Here is a 20,754-nt window from a genome sequence, read left to right as displayed (position 1 = left end):
GTACGGCATTAAGGGAAAATGCCAGGGGGCATCTCTCTCTAATTAGTAAACGGTTGATCAGTACTCATTAAAAGAAGAGTGCATCGTTGTTATAAAATCTTATGTTTTATCTATTTATATTTAATTTATTAATTCATAATTTATAATAATAATTCATATAATAATTTATTTATATTTAGTTTTGTATTTTTCTTCCTTAGAAGGTTTGGTGGTTTTTAAAAATGTGAAAACCCTTTTCTCCTGCAGGAGTGTGGGGTATGTTTATTATTAGAAGACAGTGCCTACTTACTCCCCCCTCAAAATGTGATTTTCATAAAATAATTTCATAAAATCTAGTACATGATGTTTTAAAGTATAAACGAAATTTTCCTTTAGAGTAGTTGTCGTTTCCTATCAATATTTTCATTGTGCAGTAGCAACAATTGTGTAGGGGGAGGACTGTCAGTGACCAGAACAGAAAATCTGGGGGCCTTCAACGCCAGGTATAAAATTAATTAGACCCTGTCGCTCTCTTTTCGGAGCAGTTTGGGGGGGCATCATGAGTGGAGAAGAGCACTTCATAGTAGAGACTAGGGACACATGACACATGGGTCACCTCCTGCGTAAGGTCCTGCTCCCCCGAGACAGGCCTCCTGGGACACTGCTGTCTGACTCGAGAGTGCTTTGATGAGAAACGGGGCCTCTCACACTGTGACCAGGACTGGAGATAGAAGCAGCAGGGTCCCCATAAAAGCGTGTCTTTGGTCCTTCTGCCTAAACTCCCATTATTTCCAAACATACCAATACAGTATTGGTGTTAGTATTATTCTGTTATTCCGGAAAGTAAACATTTACCTGACCTAAAGGTGGTGACAGAATTGTCAGATTAAAATGCTGTAATCATTCTTTTCTTTGGTGGGAGATGGAGTGGCAGAGTTCTTTGAATCCAGTTTTATTAGATTCCCGGCACTGCCCAGGACATACTGCCTTTTCCCGTGTGTGCTGTCAGGCTTCAGAGGCTTGTGGGTCCTAAGAAAGACACAAGAAAGATGCTTATGCTAATTTAAAAACAGAAGCAAAAGAACCTACGGGATAAACTTAGGGACCAGGTATTGTTTAAGTAATTTTTTCTATTTTCTTATGTGATTCTCTCTCCATATTCACTCTTCACATGAGTGATTTCACATTGATTCCCATGATAAAAAAAAGTGTCTTAACCATGAAAGAATTTTTACATTACAGAACATTTCAGTTCCAGTGTATAAAGTTTACTAAAATTTCAGACTTTGTTAGTGTGATTTATTTGCAGCCATATTGATGCCTTTATTACATAACCAGAATAACAGGAAAAATTTCTGTGAAGATAGGAACTCGTCCTCACAATTGATCTTTATTTTTTTCCTTTTCAACTTTGTGGCTTTCTACATGAAGTTAAGATCATTAGGACGTTATGTGGATGGAACTAAGAGGGTATTATGCTAAGCGAAATTAGAGAAAGACAAATATCCTGTGACTTCACTCATATGAGGACTTTAAGACACAGAACAGATGAACACAAGGGAAGGGAAGCAAAAATAATATAGAAACGGGGAGGGGACAAAACAGAAGAGACTGTTAAATATGGAGAACAAACTGAGGGTTGCTGGACGGGTGGTGGGGGGGGGATGGCCTAAATGGGTAAGGGTTTAAGGAATCTACTCCTGGAATCATTGTTGCACCATATGTGAACTAACCTGGAGGTAAATTTTTAAAATAAATAAATTACTAAAAAAAAGATTATTAGGACGTGAACATACAGTGTTGCTACCGCCAGTTTACTTCCGGTGATGAGAATGGAGCGTGTTCTGTGTTGTTTGCTTAGCTGTTATCCCACGTGTGTTGGAAACCACGTCTGTTCTGCAGCTGCTGCTCCAGGAGTGTCAGTGGTGTTAACAGGGCTGTTCTCCCAGTTTTCTTTTGACTTGTGCTTAGTTCTTGAGAGAAGAGTGTTGGAATCTGCAGATGTTACTGTGAATGTTTTTATTTATTCCCTCAGTTCTGTTAGTTTTTGCTTCAGATATCTTTTTTAACTTTTTAAAAGTTTTATTTTTTATTTACTATTTGAGGGAGAGAGTGCATGTGTGTACACGAGCAGGGCACGGTGGGGGAAGAGAGAGAGAGAGAGAGAGAGAAAGAGAAAGAATCCCAAGCAGGCTCTGTGCTGTCAGTGTGGAGCCCAACCCGGGGCTCTGTCTCATGGCTGTGAGATCATGACCTGAGCCAAAATCAAGAGGCAGGTGTTTGACCAACTGGGCCACCCAGGCGCCCCTGCTCCAGATATTTTTGAACTTCTGTTGTTAGGTGCGTATACGTTGAGGATTGTTATGTTTAGTGGTGAATTGACCCTTTTAACATTATGGGATTTCCCTTAAAAAAAATCTGGTAATACTCCTTGTCTTAAAGTTGGCTTTGCCTGATACTGCTGTATACACCTTTAAGTTACCACAGTTTGCCTTCAGATAGTACGATACTGCATTATGTTTGATGTGGAAACCTCATAGCAGTGAACTTTAATTTTCCCCATCATTTTTGCTGTTATTGTTTTGTGTCTTCTGTACATTTTTAAACTTTTTATAGTGCATAGACTTTCATGTACCCTTACCCCAATTCCCCCCCCAAAGATGACTGTAGTAAAGTATATGTTAATTCATTAGTATGTTTTTTTGTTTTGTTTTTTTTTTTTTTTTTTTTTTTTTAGAGAGCATGAGTAGAGGAGGGGCAGAGGGGGAGAGAGAGCGAGAGCGAGCGAGAGCGAGTGAGCGAGAGAGGGTCTAAAGCAAACTCCACACTCAGCACAGAGCCTGCCGCAGGGCTCAATCCCATGACCCTGGCATCATGACCTGAGCTGAAACCAAGAGTTGGACGCTCAACCAACTGAGCCACCCAGGTGCCCCACATTAATACAATTTTTATCACTTTTACCATTTTTTTACATTCACTCATTTGTTTGTATGTGTGTATAGTTTTATGCAGTTCTGTTCTGTCAAGATACAGAATTGGTCCATCGCCACAGAGGAACTCTCTCATGCCATCACTTTGTACCCTGCCCTCTGGCTCTGTCCCCTGTTGGCCGCTTGTCTGTCTCCGTCTCTGCATTTTGGTTTTTTTGAGAGAGTCACAGAAATGGTTGGTCATGTCAAGAATATTACCTATAATGTATAATCTTTTGAGATTATGCATAGGTTTTAAATCTCATAATATGTGATTCTTATTTTTACTTTAAACCAGGGATTGGCAAAGTTTTTTTGCCAAGGGCCTGATGACGGTAAATACTTTGGGCTTTGAGGGCCCTTGTAGTCTCTGTCACACAGCCCTGCTGCTGTCGCGCACACGTGACAGGGTGGAGCTCCGCGAGTTAGCTGTGTTTCAATAACGTTTAATCTCCTTGTCTCATGCCACGGAATTTGAATTTTATATTATCTTCCTGTGCCACAGAATATACTTTGTTTGATAATTTTCTGGTCATTTGAAGTAATGTGAAAAGATTTTAAGCTTTCGAACTGTATAAAAACAAGCAAGCCAGATTTGGCCCACCAGCTGTAATTTTCCAACCATTATCTTCAATAGTAAGTTGCTTTTGAGAGTTTTCAAATGAGAAGTCTTAGGTCTACCATTTCTGGTGTAGATCCAAATTTCCTTTAGTATCATCTTTCTTCCTTTAGAGAACTTGGCTTTTACATTTCTTATCATGCTCATTTCAATTTCCTGATTTTCTTCACTGAAAATATCTATATTTCAGGAGTGTAATTTTGCTGTACATAGAATTTTAGGTATTTTTGTTGTTCAGCACTGTAAAGACGTTATGTTGTCTCTGGCTTGTGTTGGCTGTCATGTGGTGACAGTGGCCCTTCTTACTGTGGTTCCCCATCTGTAATGAGTGTTTTTCTCTCTGGCTGTTTGTAAGATTTTCTCTTGAGCACTGGTTTCAGCAGTTTGTTTAACTGAGCTTTGGAGTGGTACCCTCAGTGTTTATTCTGCTTGGGGTTCTCACGCTTCTTGGAGCAGTGAGTTTATATTTCCTATCAAATTTGAAACAAAGTGAGCATTACATCAACAAACATTGCTCTCTGTCTCGTTGCTTTCACCTCTCACACTGGGCCTCCAGCTTACGTGCGTGATTTACGGCTCATGTGCTCCTTGCATACCAAGGAGCACTTGCTTTTTAAGCCTCTTACCTCTGCTCTGATTTGGGTATCTCCTGTTGGCTTGGTTTTCAAGTTCTGTGAGCCTTTCTTCTGTAACATCTAATCTGCTATAACCCATCCAGTGAAATCTTTATTTCAGATATTGTGTTTTTCAGCTGCTGTTAAAAAATCTTCCATTTCTTTTTTTTTTTTTTCCTGTCTTCACGTTTGCCTTTAAAACCTTAAATTTATTCATAGGAGCTGTTTCCAAGTCCTTGTCCACTAACTAACTCCCATCAGCCCCATCATTTGTGGTCCTGGGTCTGTTTACTGAGTTTCCTCCTTATAAGAGGGCCACAGGGTTCTGCTTATTCTCATGTATTTCTGCTTTTCTCATATCCATTGTGTTTAGATTGTAAGCTAGAAGATTTTGGATCACTGAAGGGTATTGTCTTGTGGTCCGTCAGGCAGTTAATTTACCTGATCCTTTAAATTTTACGCTTTATTAGGATGGGTCTGTGGGAACTTCACTCTAGAGCTGGAGTGGCCCAGCTCCTGACTGTTGGCCTTCCTGGGCTGTCACCTGAGTGCTAGGTGCCTGATGAAGTAAGTCTCTGCACATTGGCTGGTAGGACTCTGATGTCACGGAGCTCTGTGCAGGCTCTGGTGGTTGCTCAGTGGGGCTGGTCAGTAGTTGTCTCGTCCAGCCTCCCTGAGTTTTGCTCTAAACACAGAGCTCAGTTCTCAACGAGGACCTCCGTGCAGAGTTTGGGAGCCCCTTTCTGCATAGGGCCAAGTCTTTGCTGTTGTGTGTTGCGTTCCCAGCTGTCCTAGCAGTCTTGATCTACAGGCTCTGTCTCCTCATCTCAGAGACTTTCTTGCTCTGCTCGGGCTCTCCCTCCCGAGGCCGCAGTCCGCACAGGCCTCTGTCCAACTCGAGAATGCAGTGGCTTCAGAAATTTGTCCAGGGGCGCCTGGGTGGTGCGGTCAGTTAAGCGTCCGACTCTTGATTTCGGCTCAGGTCATGATCTCGCAGTTTGTGGGTTCGAGCCCCACATAGGGCTGTACTCTGATGGTGCGGAGCCTACTTGGGACTCTATCTCCTCTTCTCTCTGCCCCTCCCCTGCTTTCGTGAGCACACAAAATAAATGAATATTTTTCTCTCTCAAAATAAATAAATAAACTAAAAAAAAGAAATTTGTCCAGATATAGAGGTGTCGGTGGGAACACTGGCCAAGCAGCTCTGCCCCCTCCTTGGCCACCTCCCACCCTGCTCTAGTATCGGGGGCGCTGATGAAGTCAGCGCCAGTGTGATGCCAGTGTGATTCTAGTTCCTTTTTTGGTGCCTCTCTTTTCTCTGCAAAGTTTTAATGATAGCTTCTTTATCCTTTATGTTTACAAATTTTTCTCCTCTCTGTTATCTCTGTTTCTGTTGTTAGAACTGCTAAGAAATGGATGTTTTACTTCCTAGGATGATATTCTGTGTTTCTTAATCTTCTAATTCCTGGTTTGTTTTTCCTACGCTGTGGGAACATTTCACCACTTCATTGTCAACATATGGAAAAGTTTCCGTCTCTGCTTCCTTTCTCCATCAAGGCCTGGTGCCCCAGTGAGTCCTCCACCTGTCTGCTCTCTGCAGACACTGTCTGTCCGCCAGCTCCTCCCTGGCAGTGAGCTTTCTGCTGGGACCCCACGTCGATGGCCCATGTCCCTCCCGGCCTTCCTCCCCCAGCCCCTGCTCTCTGCCGACCCGCATATGTGGGAGGTCCTCACACTGCGTTTGACCCCTTTACACCCAAGTGGTCCCATCTACTTGCATTGCTCTAGAAACTATATCCATGTTGACAGGTACAACTTTTACTTTTTTCTAGCTCAGGCCATTCTGATCAATTCTGTTTGTTCCTTATGCCCTTAAAAACTACCTCCCCCAAATTCCTCCCTTATTCCTTTATCAAAAAAGGACCGTGTATGTTTGTTCTGATCTCGTCACAGTTTGTTTGTGGGCTTGTTTGTCTGATGTCCCTTGTCCCTGTTTGCTGTCAGCTGAGCTAGCAGAGACTGTTCAGGTGGCATTTTACTGTGCCCTGCAGATTCTTGGTATAAATTAGGTGATTTGCGATCTGATTTTTGAGTATATGTTTAAAATATGACCATTTCAGGAGTATTTCCACTTAGCAAAGCTTTCCTCAGAAGAGGACTGTAACGGTGGAATTGCAGACACAGGAGAGAGAGTGATGGGCTTTCAAGTCCCACAGGCGAGCAGCCTTCTCTGAGCCCAGTCTGACTGGCAGGTGGGAGCCACTTGACTGAAGTGAGATTTAGAACCAAAGGCGCCTCTCACCCCACAGGTGTAGACCCTGAGTCTTAAACTTGCGCAGCCGCCGACACCGGAGGCCTGAGCCCAAAAGCGCGAGCACTGGACTGACAGGCGGGCGCTTCAGAGTCCCCAGTTTTGGGTACAGCTCGGATGGCTGGTCCGTTGGGTACTCCACCTCCTCTGATTATATTGGGGTGCTTGGCTGGCAGCTCTCCTCCGTGTATTCTGCCTGGCCAACTGTGTGCTGTTCAGACGGCCAGGTGGTGTCACGGCCCCAGACCGGCTGCCGTCATTCCTGCCTCCTCCCATCCTGCCTTCATGCCCGTTCTCACTTTACTTCAGGTTCTGACTGTCTCCTAATGAAAAGCTTAGCTTACATCACTGTGAAGCCTTACACGTTTTAGGAAATGGAAAAAACTCAGGAAGGTGCCGAAGCAAAGGCAAAGTGTGTCCTCCTTTACCGCTCCGCCGACGGAGAGGCCGGCCAGAGCCGTGCACGCAGGCAGCCGTCTGCAGTTGGGGGGGGGTCACACTCTTCCCTTGCCATTCTGCCCTCCTTCTCCCCCAGCGCCCTTCTAGGGACCCCCACACAGCTGGAGGAGGCTGGTGCTCTCCTGATGGGGCAGCCAGCCCCGTGGGTAAATAGTCACTGTCCAGGCCACCGGCTCATTAAAATCCTAGATACGTGTACACAAGAGAGTATGTTTGGGGAACTTTTTTAACTTTTTCAGGACTAAGGCCACATATAAGCATAGATTAAACTAGCAGTATAAAAATATTACAGAACCCTAAGGACAGATCCCTTTCTTTAAAAAAGCCTGAGGGATGTTATCAAACTTGGAAGTCCCAGTAATTGAGAGGTTGTGATCAACATTGCTTCTCCTCACTGTCTCGCCCCTTGCCCGCCGCTGCCCCAGCACACGCCTGCGGAGGAGCGGTGGGCATAAGCAAGGCAGAGTTTTCCTGGGGAGGGGCTGCCAGTGTGGACACTTCCACAACTTTGCTCCGAGAAGAGGTGTCTTCGTTACATACAGAAGATCGTACGCAGTGGAGCCGTGTGTCCGTCCTTTGGGAGTAGCAGAAGACCAAGTTTGATTATGTCTTTTTTTCCTTTTTCCATATAAAATGTTACAGCGTGAAGGGACTTAAACTAGCAGAGAACTTTTCTCAAGTTCTTCACTCCTTTGCACGCGCAGCCTAGCAAGTCGAAAGTCTGAGAAATCAGCCTTTTCTTTTAGGCATTACCAAACTTAATTTCCTCTTCTCTTTTTCTTGATTTTTAGTCATTTAAGAAGATTATTTCATTTCAATTCAGACACACCGAATTGTTGCCCATGTTTCTGCTGTAGTTGCAAAGTGCATGCCAGATTAAAACCTCTGAAATTTTGTTTTTCCTGTTAAACAGAGTTTTATTTTTTTAATTTTTAACATTTTTAATTGAAGTCTAGTTGACATACAATATTCATTTTAGGTGTACAACACAGTGATTCGACATTTATATAAATTAAAAAACGCTCAGCATGATAAGTATGGTTACCATCTGTCACCATACAAGCTTATTCCCACATTATTGACTACATTACCTACGCTGTACTTTCGTCTTCGTGCCTTATTTATCTTGTAACTGGAAGTCTTCTCCTTAATCCCCTTCCGCTGTTTCATCCACCCTTCCCACCCCCCACCTCGTCTCTGGCAACCTCCGCTTTCTCGGTATTTATGAGTCTCTTTCTGTTTGTACATCTGTTTTGGTTTTTTTTAGATTCCACGTACCAGTGGAAATTATATGGTACTTGTCTTTCTCCATCTGGCTTGTTTCACTTAGCATAAGACCCTCTACACCCATCTTTGTTGTTGCAGCATTTCATTCTTTTTTATGGCTGGCTGATAATTTCTCTGTGTTTGCGTGTGTACCTTTATCCATTGGTCTATCGGTGGACAACTTGGGCTGCTTCCATATCTTGGCTGTTGTAAATAACGCTGCCACAAACATAGAGTTGCACATATCTTTTCAAATTAGTGTTTTCTTTTTATCAGGGTAAATACCCAGAAATGAAATTACTGTATCACGTGGTATTTCTATTTTTAGTTTTGTGAGGAGCCTCCATACTGTTTTCCGTAGCGGTGGCAGCAGTTTCCACTTCCACCGACAGTGAATAAGGGTTCCCTTTTCTCCACGTCCTCCCCAACGCTCGTTGTTTTTGTCTTTTTGATTCTAGCCATTCTGACAAGTGTGAGGTGGCATCTCATTGTGGTCTTGATTTGTGTTTCCCTGATGATGGGTGACACTGAGCATCTTTTCATGTGTCTGTTGGCCATCTTTGGAAAGATGTCTGTTGGATGTCTTTGGAAAATGTCTGTTCTGGACCTCTCTCCCATTTCTTAATCAGATTGTTTGATTCTTTAGTGTTGAGTTGTAGGAGTTCTTTATATATTCTGTATACTAACCCCATATTGGATATGTTGTTCGTAAGTATCTTCTTCCATTCAGTAGGTTGCCTTTTGGTTTTGTTGATGGTTTCCTTCACTGTGCAGAAGTTTCTTAATTTGATGAAGTCCCAATAGTTTATTTTTGCCTTTGTTGCCCTTGCCTCAAGAGACAGATCCAAAAAAGTATCGCTCGTACCAATGTCCAAGAGTTTATTGCCTCTGTTTTCTTTAAGGAGTTTTATAGAAAAATCTCTGAAATTATGTGGCACCCCAGATAACAGGCTAACCCCTAGGATTTTTCAGCAGTATCTGTTTCTTTTAAGAGGATCTCAGGTAACACTTTACATCTAGCTCTGGGTTTTGGAAGGATTGCGGAGTTTAACCGCGTCTGTGAGAGGGATAATTTGAATAAAAGTGAAAATGCTGCCATCTGAATATTTAGGTTTGGAAAAGTCATTAACCAGACTATAAAACTTAATTCTTGTAAATGTTGACATTTTCTAGCTACCGTGCACTGCCCTTGTGGCCTCTCATGATAGAGGAAGGAAGTGAGGACGCACCTTGGGTGTCCCTGTTGCCCAGCAGCTCACGCGGGGAGGGGCAGAACCCACAAAGTGATTTAATGCTCCTTTACTTGCCCTGCACCTCAGAAAAATACTCATGTTAATATCTCTGTCCCTTCCTGTATCCTGGCCCACAGCTTCAGATAAAAGTTCATTTAGGGAGTGAAAGTTCAGATCAGCAGGGCGGCTTTAACTTTAATCCTCTGGCTAGCTAATTTGTTATGTGATAGAAATTGCGGGTTTTCATATTCAAGCCTCTGTGTGGTGAGTAGCTGACAGGTACTGCATTTTCAGCAGCGTGGTTCACTCTTGTTCCGTGACTGTATTGTGTGGTCAATGAAACTCATTGGGTTTAAGTCAATCACCTTAAAAGCAAAAGCTTTTGTTCTTTTGTTAATTAAGAGAAACTTTGTTAAGGGTTAATGTGGACTTAACCCTACTGGCCTAAATCGTGGAGAAAAGAAGGAATTTCCTGTCTGTGCTGATGAGAATTCTGGAGAAGAGGGGGAAGCCGGGGTCTCTGCTGGTCTTTGGCCCAGTGCGTGCCTTGCACAGAAGCAGGGTGTATGGATCCTGTTGAGCTGGTCTCACTGGGCTGGGCAGCTCTTCCTGGATGGTAGCTGAGTAAGTGACTGCTGTGTGGCATTTCTCTTGGAATATGTGTCCAAAAACTGACTTCTCTAGGTCTTAACAGGAGAGGAAATAAAAGAAAATGTACCTGGTGTTGTTTAATAAAGGATACCAGTGCCTATCATGAAACTGCTTTCTTCTCATGTTATTTGGAATTAAAACTCTGAGAAGTCAACCCCAAACCCTTATATGTAGAGATTTGGAGCAGTTGTAGATGAAAGATGACATAAAATGTGGTTTTGTAAATGTTTCAGTCTTGCTAAGGAGACAGTCGGCAGACTAGGCGTGTGATGGTGGTTGAGTGTCCTCATCCAGCGAGACGCCGAAAGCCGGTGAGGTTTGTCTTGGGTGTGAGAGAATGCTCTCCTTTTGGAAATAGTGGCTTAGAACACCATTCGCTCAGCTGACTGTTTTTTAGGGTGGTGAATACCTTGGCCAAGAGGATTACGTAGACAGTGGGTTGGGTGTTTTTGTTTGTTTTTTTAGCAGCCGTAAGAATACTATTCAGAGTTTCTTTTTTTCTTTTTCTTTTTGTATGTGTGGGATTTAGGCTAAGTTGAATGTGTTCATTAAAGTTAGTAAGCATCTGCCCTGGGACCGTGACGACGACTCTCTCCTGGTACCAGGAGCTCGGTCGGGTGGGCAGTGAGGGGAGTAAGCAGGCACGTGCAGTGTCGGCCAGAGAACTGTGGTGGGGAAGCACACAGGTCTTGAGTGGAGGAAGGGGCGAGGGGAGGGGTGTGGACCACATCCACATGTGGAGATGAGAAAGGGCATGGTGGGGTGGAGGATGGGAGGTGCTGTAGCCGGGGAGCAGGATGTGAGCCAGAGCTGGAGTCCTCGGGGGCCCAGCCGAGCAGCACGCAACCCCAGGCACTGGTGAGCCAGAGACCTAGGGGTGCTGCAGGCCCGCCGTGCGCAGATCTAGGTGAGGACGCCAGGGCACAGGGCGTGTGTTGGGGCGGGGGCTGCGGGGCTCTACGTGCTCCCAGGTCTACATTCTTATGCTGGCACCTTGGGCTTTATTGTGCGATTTCCATTTAGGGTGTGCAGCCTGGTCTAACTTTCATTGTAAAAAAGCAAAAGCCAAAAAGCCTGCATTTACATGGACAGTGGCTTGGATGGGGTGAGTCTGAAGACAGTCTAAGCAGGGCTGGGCCGTGTGGGGAAGGAAACCAGACCTCAGAGGGTCAGGGGGTGGTCAAGAGGGCCCTGGGGAAGGGGAGGCAGGCGTGGAGGCAGGAGGTTTGGGTGCTGAAGAGACAGCAGCCCGGAGACCCCAAGCTAGGCGAGTGTGTGCGGTAGGAGAGCCACCTTCCACCTTTGCTTACGGAGTAAGGTAGAACAGAAAACAAACGGAATTTTTTTCTAATTTCTTTTTCAAACGTTTATTTATTTTTGAGAGAGGTAGATGTGAGCAGGGGAAGGGGCAGAGAGAGAGGGAGACACAGAATCTGAAGCAGGCTCCAGGCTCCGAGCTGTCAGCACAGAGTCTGAGTGTGGTTCGAATTTGCAAAGGTCGAGATCATGACCTGAGCCAAAATCGGACGCTTAACTGACTGAGCCCCCCACGTGCCCCATAAACTGAATTTTTAATAGCAGTTAATAATCCAGCACACAGAAATGCCTGTTTTATTTTTTGCTTTATTTATTTATTGAGAGAGAGAGAGAGAGAGCAAGCGAGCACACACATGAACAGGGGAGGGGGGAGAGATAGAGAGAGAGAGAATCTTAAGCAGGCTCCACTGTCAGCGCAGAGCCCCACATGGGTCTGGATCCCATGACCCTGGGATCGTGACCTGAGCCGAAATCAAGAGTCGAATTCTAAACCAACTGAGCCACCCAGGCGTCCCAGAAATGCCTTCATTCTATATTATTCCTACCAGCTTTTTGAATTGTCTAATGTCATAGTAGTCTTGATAGTTGCATTAAATAGTAGATTGAAGACCAGAAAGGACTGTCCTCCCAGGTTTCACTAAATGCTATGTGGAGCAGTGTGAGGGCCCAAAAGGAAGGACATTATAGGAACCATCTAAGTGGTTACTTCTGCCCTCCATCATTGCTTACTTACCCAAGTTATCCTGCCGGCTCTCCCACCCCAGAGGTTCTTGTTCTTGTTGAAATGGGATCGGAGGGTAGGGAACTAATTGTTGGATGCCTGAGGTCCCTCTCAGTGACCTTGGATGTAAGGACTCCCTGTACTCACCAGCTTGAAATTGGTCCCCGGGGGAGCTGGGTCTGTCTCACTGTTAGCCTGGTGATGCGTGTCGGTACTCATGCGTATCTATTGATCCGGCTGTCTCTACTCAGATGGCGCCAGCACCTGCCCCACTGTCAAGGAGTGGTTTGTGTACTCTGGGAACCCACTGAGGCACCCGGACCTCGTCAGGCCTCTGCAGATGAACATTCCAGGTACAGACAGCTTTGGTTTCAATAAATCAAATTTGTTCACCATTTGATACAAATCCAGTAATGGATCCATTGTGGAAACATATTTTTCTAGAACTGCGCTTAAGCCAATTTTCATTTTAACCCTGGGCCCAAGAGGAGTGTATCTAACAACATTCAAACATAGCAGAGGAAAGGGCGTTCGACAGCTGGGAACAGTCTGGGCCAGTCTGCTGCCTGACTGCCTCACCCCACCTGTGCTCTGTTCAAGGCCCACACTAGGGGAGAGCGAGCCACTCCGAGAGGAGCATGGCTGTGGGTCTGAGCCCATTGCTGCCAGAGATCCCCAGGCCTCGTGCCTGGTCATCGCTCAGTAAATGTCCACCAAATTCACAGGGTTGGGTTCTTGATATTCTGATTAAATTAACTCTTGTCTCCTCCCTACCCCTGGAAGTGTGTTTTGATGAACTGAAAAGGGAAGAGAAAGGGAAGTTATTTCAGCTGAAAAGTAGATTTTCCTTCCACGAGCGTTATCTTAAAACCCTTAATGGGAGGGAAGGAAAAACAAAGTCACCTAGAAATTAGCTGAAGTCCTTTCTTCCTGTGAGTTCTTGGTACCTACAAAAGAGCATGGATTTATGACTCAGGTGGTGTTCTACACAGAGGCAGGTCCAAGGTGGGGGGGGGGAGGGTGAGGGTTTATTTTTAGTGTCCCTTGTCATTGTTTCAGAGAACAAATATGTTCTAAAATTTTGATAATCCGTTTTTGTATGCATTAAATTCTCTCATGCCACTATTATTTTTAATCACATGGGCCTGTAGTTTACCAAATAAGGATGTGAGCACTGCAAAGTATTTTTCTTCTAAATAGAATTGTACTGGGGGAGAAGGCGAGGCAAGTTATTATACAGAATATTTCCTTATTCTCTCAGTCAGTGATAGATGCACACCTAAAAAGGTACTTATCAAAAAAACAAATGAAGATGAATTGACATTTGTGTTTACAGCAAGAAATATTTTGAAAGGATAACCAAAATAATTTTTCAGAAATGTTTTATTATTTCCATCTTATTGTGTCTTTCCAAAAATAATATGAAAAGGGATTATTATAGTTTTCTAAACGGTTTGAATTAAAGAGAATGTTTGGCTATTCGTCATTATATTATGAGTTAGTTTTAAAGGCCACTCCCTAAAATAAACTCTGGAAGTCATAAAATTATCACAGAGACTCCTTCTGGGGCTTATGCAAAAAGTCTCCTTGGCATGACTGGCCCCACAAGGTTCTGCCTGTGATGCAGACCCACGCGGGGCAGCGTGCCGGGCTCTGCTCTAGGAAGAGCTCCTGCAGAGGGCCGGGTCTGAAAGGCTCCTTTGTCCCCCATTGCCAGTGACCTGGAAGTGGTCCTGAGCTTCCGTTGCTGATAATGTACATGAGTCGCTCTGGTTGTTTATGCTTGTGTTAATGATACAAAAATGACAAAATTTTAAATTTATTTTTTGAGTGAGAGAGCATGTGCAAGTGGGGGAGGGGGGAGAGAGAGAAAGAGAGAGAGAGAGAACAAGCGGGGGAGGGGCAGAGGAGGGGAGAGGGGGGAGAGAATCCCAAGCAGGCTCCACTGTCAGCCTGGAACCCGCTGCTGGGCTCCATCCCATGACCCTGGGATCGTGATCTGAGCTGAAATCGAGTCGGACACTTAACCGACTGAGCCACCCAGGCGTTCCTGCCCCCGCCCCCGCCGCTGCTTTTTTAACAAGATTTTTTCTTTAATATTAAATACTTTTCTGTATCCATGAGGAAACATGCCAAATGGCTTTTAAACTAAAATGGAGGAACAGACTGTCCATGCTTCTGTGACAGGCGTTTTTCGAGGCTGAGACTACATGTGGTTAAAAACCATGGAATCCTCTGACCGGTGCTTTCCTTACACCTACATCAGAAGACTTGACACCTGTAGGTGCCTCTCATGTGGGTGTGAAATGCCCCTGAGGTCTGATCAGAGCCCTTGTTCCCAAGTGAGGCCAGTAGTGCTGTCGGTGGAAGGAGTGTCACCTCAGGACACACGTCTGATTTTTCTTGTTCTCCTGAGAGAGCTTCAATCAGGTTGATTCCATAAATGTTATATTTTCAGTGAATCTCCTGGTAGAGAGACCAGAGTGTTTTTCTCTTAAAGGCTTTCTTCTAACAGCACATTTGATTTAGCTTGCTTTCTTAAATAAAACAGAAATCATAAGATATTTTTCAACAAAATGGAAAGGAAACAGGGGAGAGAAAAATTGCAGAGGTTACCTAAAAAGGAGAAAGAATTAAAATTGACCAGTCAGGGAGCAGAAAAGTAAATGTCATCACTGGCATATTTTATTCAGGTTGCTCACTGATCTTCCTGTGTTCCCCTGTGTGTGCAGGTTGTAGATAGTCAGATGTCCCCTGTGTGTGTGTGTACAGGTTGTAGACAGATGTCCCCTGTGTGTGTATGTAGGTTTTAGACAGTCAGATGTCCCGTGTGTGTGTGTGTGTGTGTGTGTGTGTGTGTGTGCGCGCGCGCAGGTTGTAGACAGTCAGATGTATGTGCGAGTGCCTAATCTGTGTTACAGGGATCACGTGTTGCTACGTGTTACAGCTCTCATTTATCTCACCACATATCATGAGACATGCTGTTTCCAATGATGCAAGAAGGGTGTACCTTGAAATCTAGCTTCCTTTCCCCAGACACAGCTCTTGAAGAGTCTGGGGACATGCAACCCGCTTTCTTTCTTCTTCCTCACTTACCAGTGTTCCGCATTTCGTGGAATGAGTCTTGGAGCAAACAATAGGCAGGCATGAGAAATAGCATTTTTATCTCCAGAATTGGAGATTTTTTTTCTTTAGACAAAGTAGTAGTGATTTTCTCCCCCACATTGTCATTTTTCAGTCCCCATAAGCATACCCTTATTTTAGAAACCTGGGACAGCTGATTATAGACTTCTAATTGGCAATTTGTCTACCTGCAGTTTTTTTCAAGTGTTGTTCAAGAATCAGTAAATAAACTTAGTATTCCTGGCTATATAAGGACATTTTACTCACCAAAATCTTTCAGGTCCTCTTAGAAGACTTTTACAAAGTGAAATGACATGAAATGGTACATTTCCTGAAAGAAGGGCTGTGTTTAACTCATGTCTCATTTGCTGGGAAGTGGTAGTGAAGCTTTCTAATTTCAGCCTCTCTTCTATGTACTGTTGACACTTTTCATCTTGACACCTGATGGGTGCAGATCAAGAAAGTTGTCAAATGTTGGCAGCTTCTATGGGTGGTGAGTAGAAATCCCCAGCTGCCATCGGGTGCACACCAGGTGAGGAGGTGATGACAGGATGGCCCATTTCTGGAACTGCCTACCTGAGATCTTGGATCAAGAGAAATGGGTTTGGGGGGCCGTGGTGGTTCAAGTCAGTGAGGTGTCTTGATACAAGCATGGGTCATGATCTCGCATTTGTGGGATTGAGCCTCGTGCTGGGCTCCTTGGGATTCTCTCTCTCCCTCGCTCTGCTCCTCCCCTGCTGTGTGCACATGCTTTTCTCTCCCTAAATAAATAAATAAATAAACAAACATTTTTTAAAAAGAGAGAAATGGGTTTAAAACCTCAGTTGTGGTTTTCTTTCCATTTGTAAAAATAGTTTGAAGATTTGTCGGATAATGTGTTACAAATACACATTTGAGTCATAAGCCAACAGTTGAATTTCACACTGGTTTTTATAGCCACATTCACTGTATTTTGAGTGCATTAGGTAGATGTGGTATAACTGTCGTTTCGCAAGCGTGAAATTAGACATTTCATCCATGTACGTTTAGAGCTGAATATGTTATTAATGCATTCTGCTCTGTTTATAGCTGAATGAATTTTTTTTTCCTCATTATAAATAGGCTCTTGAAGTTTACCCAGCCGTAGTGAAGATTCAGTTCACATATGAGTCCTCAGGGATTTTAATTTTGTTTTATTTTGGCCAGGAATGCTCTATTAAACAAATATTCATGTAAATCAAACTCATGAACTAATAAATAATAAAGTCTTCCCAGGTAAACATGAGACATAAGATGTATTTAACTTTGAGAACCCTCGTCAGTCACATCCTGACAGTGGGCACAAACCAGACAGGTGTGTGGTTTTTATCACCCTAGTGATGTGCAAGGGAGATAGCCATAAGATAAGTCTTAAGACACAGCTATTGAAATACATATTTCCATATAAAAAGTGTACACAATGGCCATGGCTTAGAGTCTCAAGAGTGTCTTTACTCAGTCGTGTCCACTGCTGTAAAAACACAAACAGAACCATTGCTCTATTGCTTTGTTACTCAAGAGGTGCAGCCAGCAGCCCTTTGCCAGCAGTGGGTCGTCCAGGTATCTCTCGAGAAGGTCTTCACCCTTGCCATTCACAGAAGCAACTTCCTTCCCTAGCCCTCTGCCCCACCTCTGTGGACTCGGGTCCCCCGGAGGGTTCCTAGGCTTTCCTGACCATCTGTTCACACAAAATCTTTTACCAAGTTACATAAGTAGGTTTTTGAAGCTGATGTGTTTTAGATGTGACGCTAGTTGATGACCTAAAGATGAGATTGATTTTTTAGGTCTGTGGCTCTTTGAAACATCTCAGCTGCCCATGGAGCTCTGGGGGAAGTATAGGGGCCACCCTTGATCTTTTCTGGCACAGTCTTGTCTGTCCCCAGGAGTGAGGGGTGTGTGTGTGTGTGTGTGTGTGTGTGTGTGTGTGTGGCTGTGGTGGAAAGAGAGGAGCTCTGAGCTGATCAGAATTGAAAATTCTGATCAAAATAGGTTTCGTGGGTTTTTTTTTAATAATTTTTTTAAGTTTATTTACTTTGAGAGCATGTGTACATGAGTGGGGGGAAGGGCAAAGAAAGAGGGAGAGAGAGAATCCCAACCAGGCTCCAAGCCATCAGCATGGTACCTGACATGAGGCTCGACCCCATGAACCATGAGATCATGACCTGAGCTGAAAGCAAGAGTTGGACACTTAACCAACTGAGCCACCCAAGTGCCCCCAAATTAGGTTTCTTTTAATTTTGGCTTTCATTTTATTTATTTCAGAGAGGGAGTGCACAAGTTGGGGGGAGGGAGAGAGAGAATCCCAAACATGCCCCTTGCTCAGCACAGAGCCCAACGCAGGGCTCGATCCCACAACCCTGGGATCATGACCTGAGCCGAAATCAAGAGTCAGATGCTCAACCAGCTGAGCCACTTGGGCGCACCTTAAACTGAAATTACTAACAGTATCTTTTGTGTTAGGTAGGCCCAACCTCTTGGGTTATCATACCAAGGTTAAAAACCACTTTGACTAGAATCAGTTTACGAGTAGAAGAGAACTAATGTAAATGATCCTTCAAAGAAACTCACCCTTTATGGCTTAAGATGATGAAATGTATCAACTGAGGAGTAAATCTATGGGTAGTACTTAGGAAGAGAACCAACCTTATAATTACAGCTGTTACATGGGGTCATCAGAGGGTCCCCTTACAGCCCAGCGAGTACTGCTTGTGGCATGAAATGATGACAGCTCCAGAATACGTGGTCTTGTATTAAAGACAAAGACCCTCACGTTCTGGAGAAGGCTGTGGCGGTGTCTTACCTCCTACATTAACATGCAGATAGATGGGTGTTCAGTGCCTATTTCTTGACTGAATAATTGATTGAATTTAGGATTAAAATTCTCTAATTTCTGAGGACATGATTTTTCTTTTTCTTTTTTTTTCTTTTTTTTCAATGTTTTTATTTATTTTTGGGACAGAGAGAGACAGAGCATGAACGGGGGAGGGGCAGAGAGAGAGGGAGACACAGAATCGGAAACAGGCTCCAGGCTCTGAGCCATCAGCCCAGAGCCTGACGCGGGGCTCGAACCCACGGACCACGAGATCGTGACCTGGCTGAAGTCGGATGCTTAACCGACTGCACCACCCAGGTGCCCCAGGACATGATTTTTCAAACTGGTAGTTTTCTATAATCTATTTTATCATTAGACCTCAAGAACCAATTTAATTATTGGTAAGTTATTCTTGTTTATGTAATTGATTTTTTAGCTTTTTTTTTTTTTAAGTTATTTTTGTCTGTGTAAATTATTTCTTAGCTGTTTCGTGGTATTCAAACTTTGCCTGCACCAGAATCACCTGGAGAGCATGTTACAAAAGATTGCTGCCCCCTGTCCCCTGGAATTAGATTTAGGAGGCCTAGGGCAGGGCCCCAAGAATTGGTAATTTAAAAAATATACATATTTATTTATTTTTTGAGAGAGAGAGAGAGAGAGAGAGAGGCAGGCGGGAGGGGCAGAGAGAGGAGGAGACCCAGAATCCGAAGCAGGCACCAGGCTCCAAGCTGCCAGCACAGAGCCCAGTGTGGGGCTTGAGCTCACGAACCGTGAGATCATGACCTGAGCCCAAGTCGGACACTTAACCGACTGAGCCCCCCAGGCACCCCAAGAATTGGCAGTTTTAACAAATTCCCAGATGATGCTAAGCGTGGGAGTAACTGCCATCAGCATGTCCCACTGTTCAGAACATCTCATGTTCATTACTGCCACAATACTTGGCTCTAAATATATCTCATGAAGCTCATTCTTCCTGTATTAAACTCTTATGTGTAAGCAAATGAAACACAAGTAAAATCTTTCATTGTTCATCCCCTTGCACTGTAATGGGGACTTGGCCTCTTAGCTGGGTGGGTAGATGCTTTACATGCACTGAAAAAAGGACCAGAAGCTATGTTTTAAAATATGGCTATATCTGAGTGACAGGGTTGTCGATGATTTTTATTTTTATTTTATTTTATTTATGCTATTTTTTCTTAAGTTTTTTACAATGCATGACTTGGGGAGGGTAGAGTCAGAAAAAATGTTTTTCAACTACTTTAGTATATTTGAAATAACTGATAATGGGATATTCATCCCTTACCTTAGATCAGGGCTTGGCAAACTTTTTCTGCAAAGAGTTAGATGTAAATATTTTAGACCTTGGGGGCAATGTGGTCTCTGTGCTGCTACCCAGCTCTGCATTCAGACTGCGCAGGGAGCCACAGGCAGCACAGGAATGAATGAGTGTGGTACTGTTTCCATAAAATTTTATTTAGGGACATTGAAATTGGCACTTCATGTAATTTTCTCACATTGAGAAATATTTTTCTTTTGATTTTTTTCGGTCATTTAAACCCCCGAGAACCATTCTTAGTTTATGGGCCTACAGAAACAGGATGAAGTGCATTTGGCCCATGGGCTACGGTTTGCTGTCGCTGCAAGATGATTATTTCCCTGAAAAGCGTGTTTCTGGGAAGTCATGACTGACCATTGTGATCACCTTGGAGTAGTATCTCTGTCTTATTAACTAGTGCGGGAGATTGGGTCTGGGGTGTTTTTTTTTGCCAGTTATCTTTAGTATTTTCAGTCTTGAAAGAGAAAAATGATTTTTTTTTCTCCCCAGAATAATGATAAATGTTTTTTGATAGAGGAAACACTTCAGCCATTTCAGAAATGCAAGTGACTTTGCTCGGTTGTTTCACTTTTGATGGTGGGAAATACACAACTGAGAATGTTAAGTAATACTGTGAGCAGTATAAGGAAAAAAGAGCTTCCTTTTTGAGTCATTTAATTCTGATGCCATTTGGTTACTGGGTTTTAGACCCCAGCTGTCCTGGCTTTTCAGGCATGACCCTACAGAAATGCCCAGCAGCTGCCCGTACAGGGACCTGGCTCGGCCCGGAATCTGTAGCTCTGTCTGCCAGCACCAGCGAGGCCTCTGTCCTTCCTGCAGACTCACACTGTCATTTGTTGTGGTTTAAGGAAATGAGTAATGGCTGTCTCTTTGTTTTATTTTACTTTAATAATTTAAATGTATATGTAAAACATAGAAATGAAACACTAAAAATTATGTTAGGAATTTCTGCTTACTAGTTTTAGGGACATGCTTTGGAAAGCATGGGGTCCCCAGATGCCCTGCACCCAAGCCTGCAGGTTGTTCAGTGCACACTCCAGGTACTCTCATAGCTGGTGGAGCGGGCTTTCTGCATGTAGGACCCAGGAAAACGTGGTTTTTACATTTATATCTGTCTCTGCAGCGGGTTCTTTTTACGCTCAAGTTTGGAAACTGCTGGTTAGGGGAATAAGAGAACACGCTAACAGGGTCAGTGGGTGGCCTTTCCAGCAGCGTTTTGTGTGGCTGTGTTGTTTCTCACACCCTGAGACAGGGCCTTTGACACATACTCTGAAAAGCACTCCTCACAATGCAGGATGCAGCGCAGGTAGGAAAAAAGCCCTCATTT

General features: G+C 43.9%; 1 protein-coding gene across 23 annotated transcripts in view; it reads left to right on the top strand.

Moving 5' to 3' along the window:
* The window catches only part of FAM120B (family with sequence similarity 120B), a 95,004-nt gene that overhangs the window by 16,380 nt on the left and 57,870 nt on the right, over positions 1-20,754 (top strand). For 20 of the 23 annotated variants that reach the window (XR_001430830.3, XR_001430829.3, XR_001430828.3 and 17 more), the window contains one exon: positions 12,390-12,491. The exons of 1 other annotated variant lie outside the window; for it this stretch is intronic. Coding sequence is in view for 16 of the 22 variants with exons in the window: in XM_053221938.1 (XP_053077913.1) it covers positions 12,390-12,491 (102 nt within the window). In the remaining 6 variants the exon portion in view is untranslated. Of the gene's footprint in view, positions 1-10,333; positions 10,412-11,123; positions 11,206-12,389; positions 12,492-20,754 lie in introns of all 23 variants that reach the window. 2 more of the 23 variants (XM_053221943.1, XM_053221944.1) reach the window with 2 other exon arrangements.

This window comes from Acinonyx jubatus, chromosome B2 (assembly GCF_027475565.1).
Source record: "Acinonyx jubatus isolate Ajub_Pintada_27869175 chromosome B2, VMU_Ajub_asm_v1.0, whole genome shotgun sequence".
Classification (NCBI taxonomy): Eukaryota; Metazoa; Chordata; class Mammalia; order Carnivora; family Felidae; genus Acinonyx; species Acinonyx jubatus.
The sequence above is the reverse complement of the archived record's forward strand: the minus strand, read 5'-3'. Positions and strand labels throughout refer to the sequence as shown.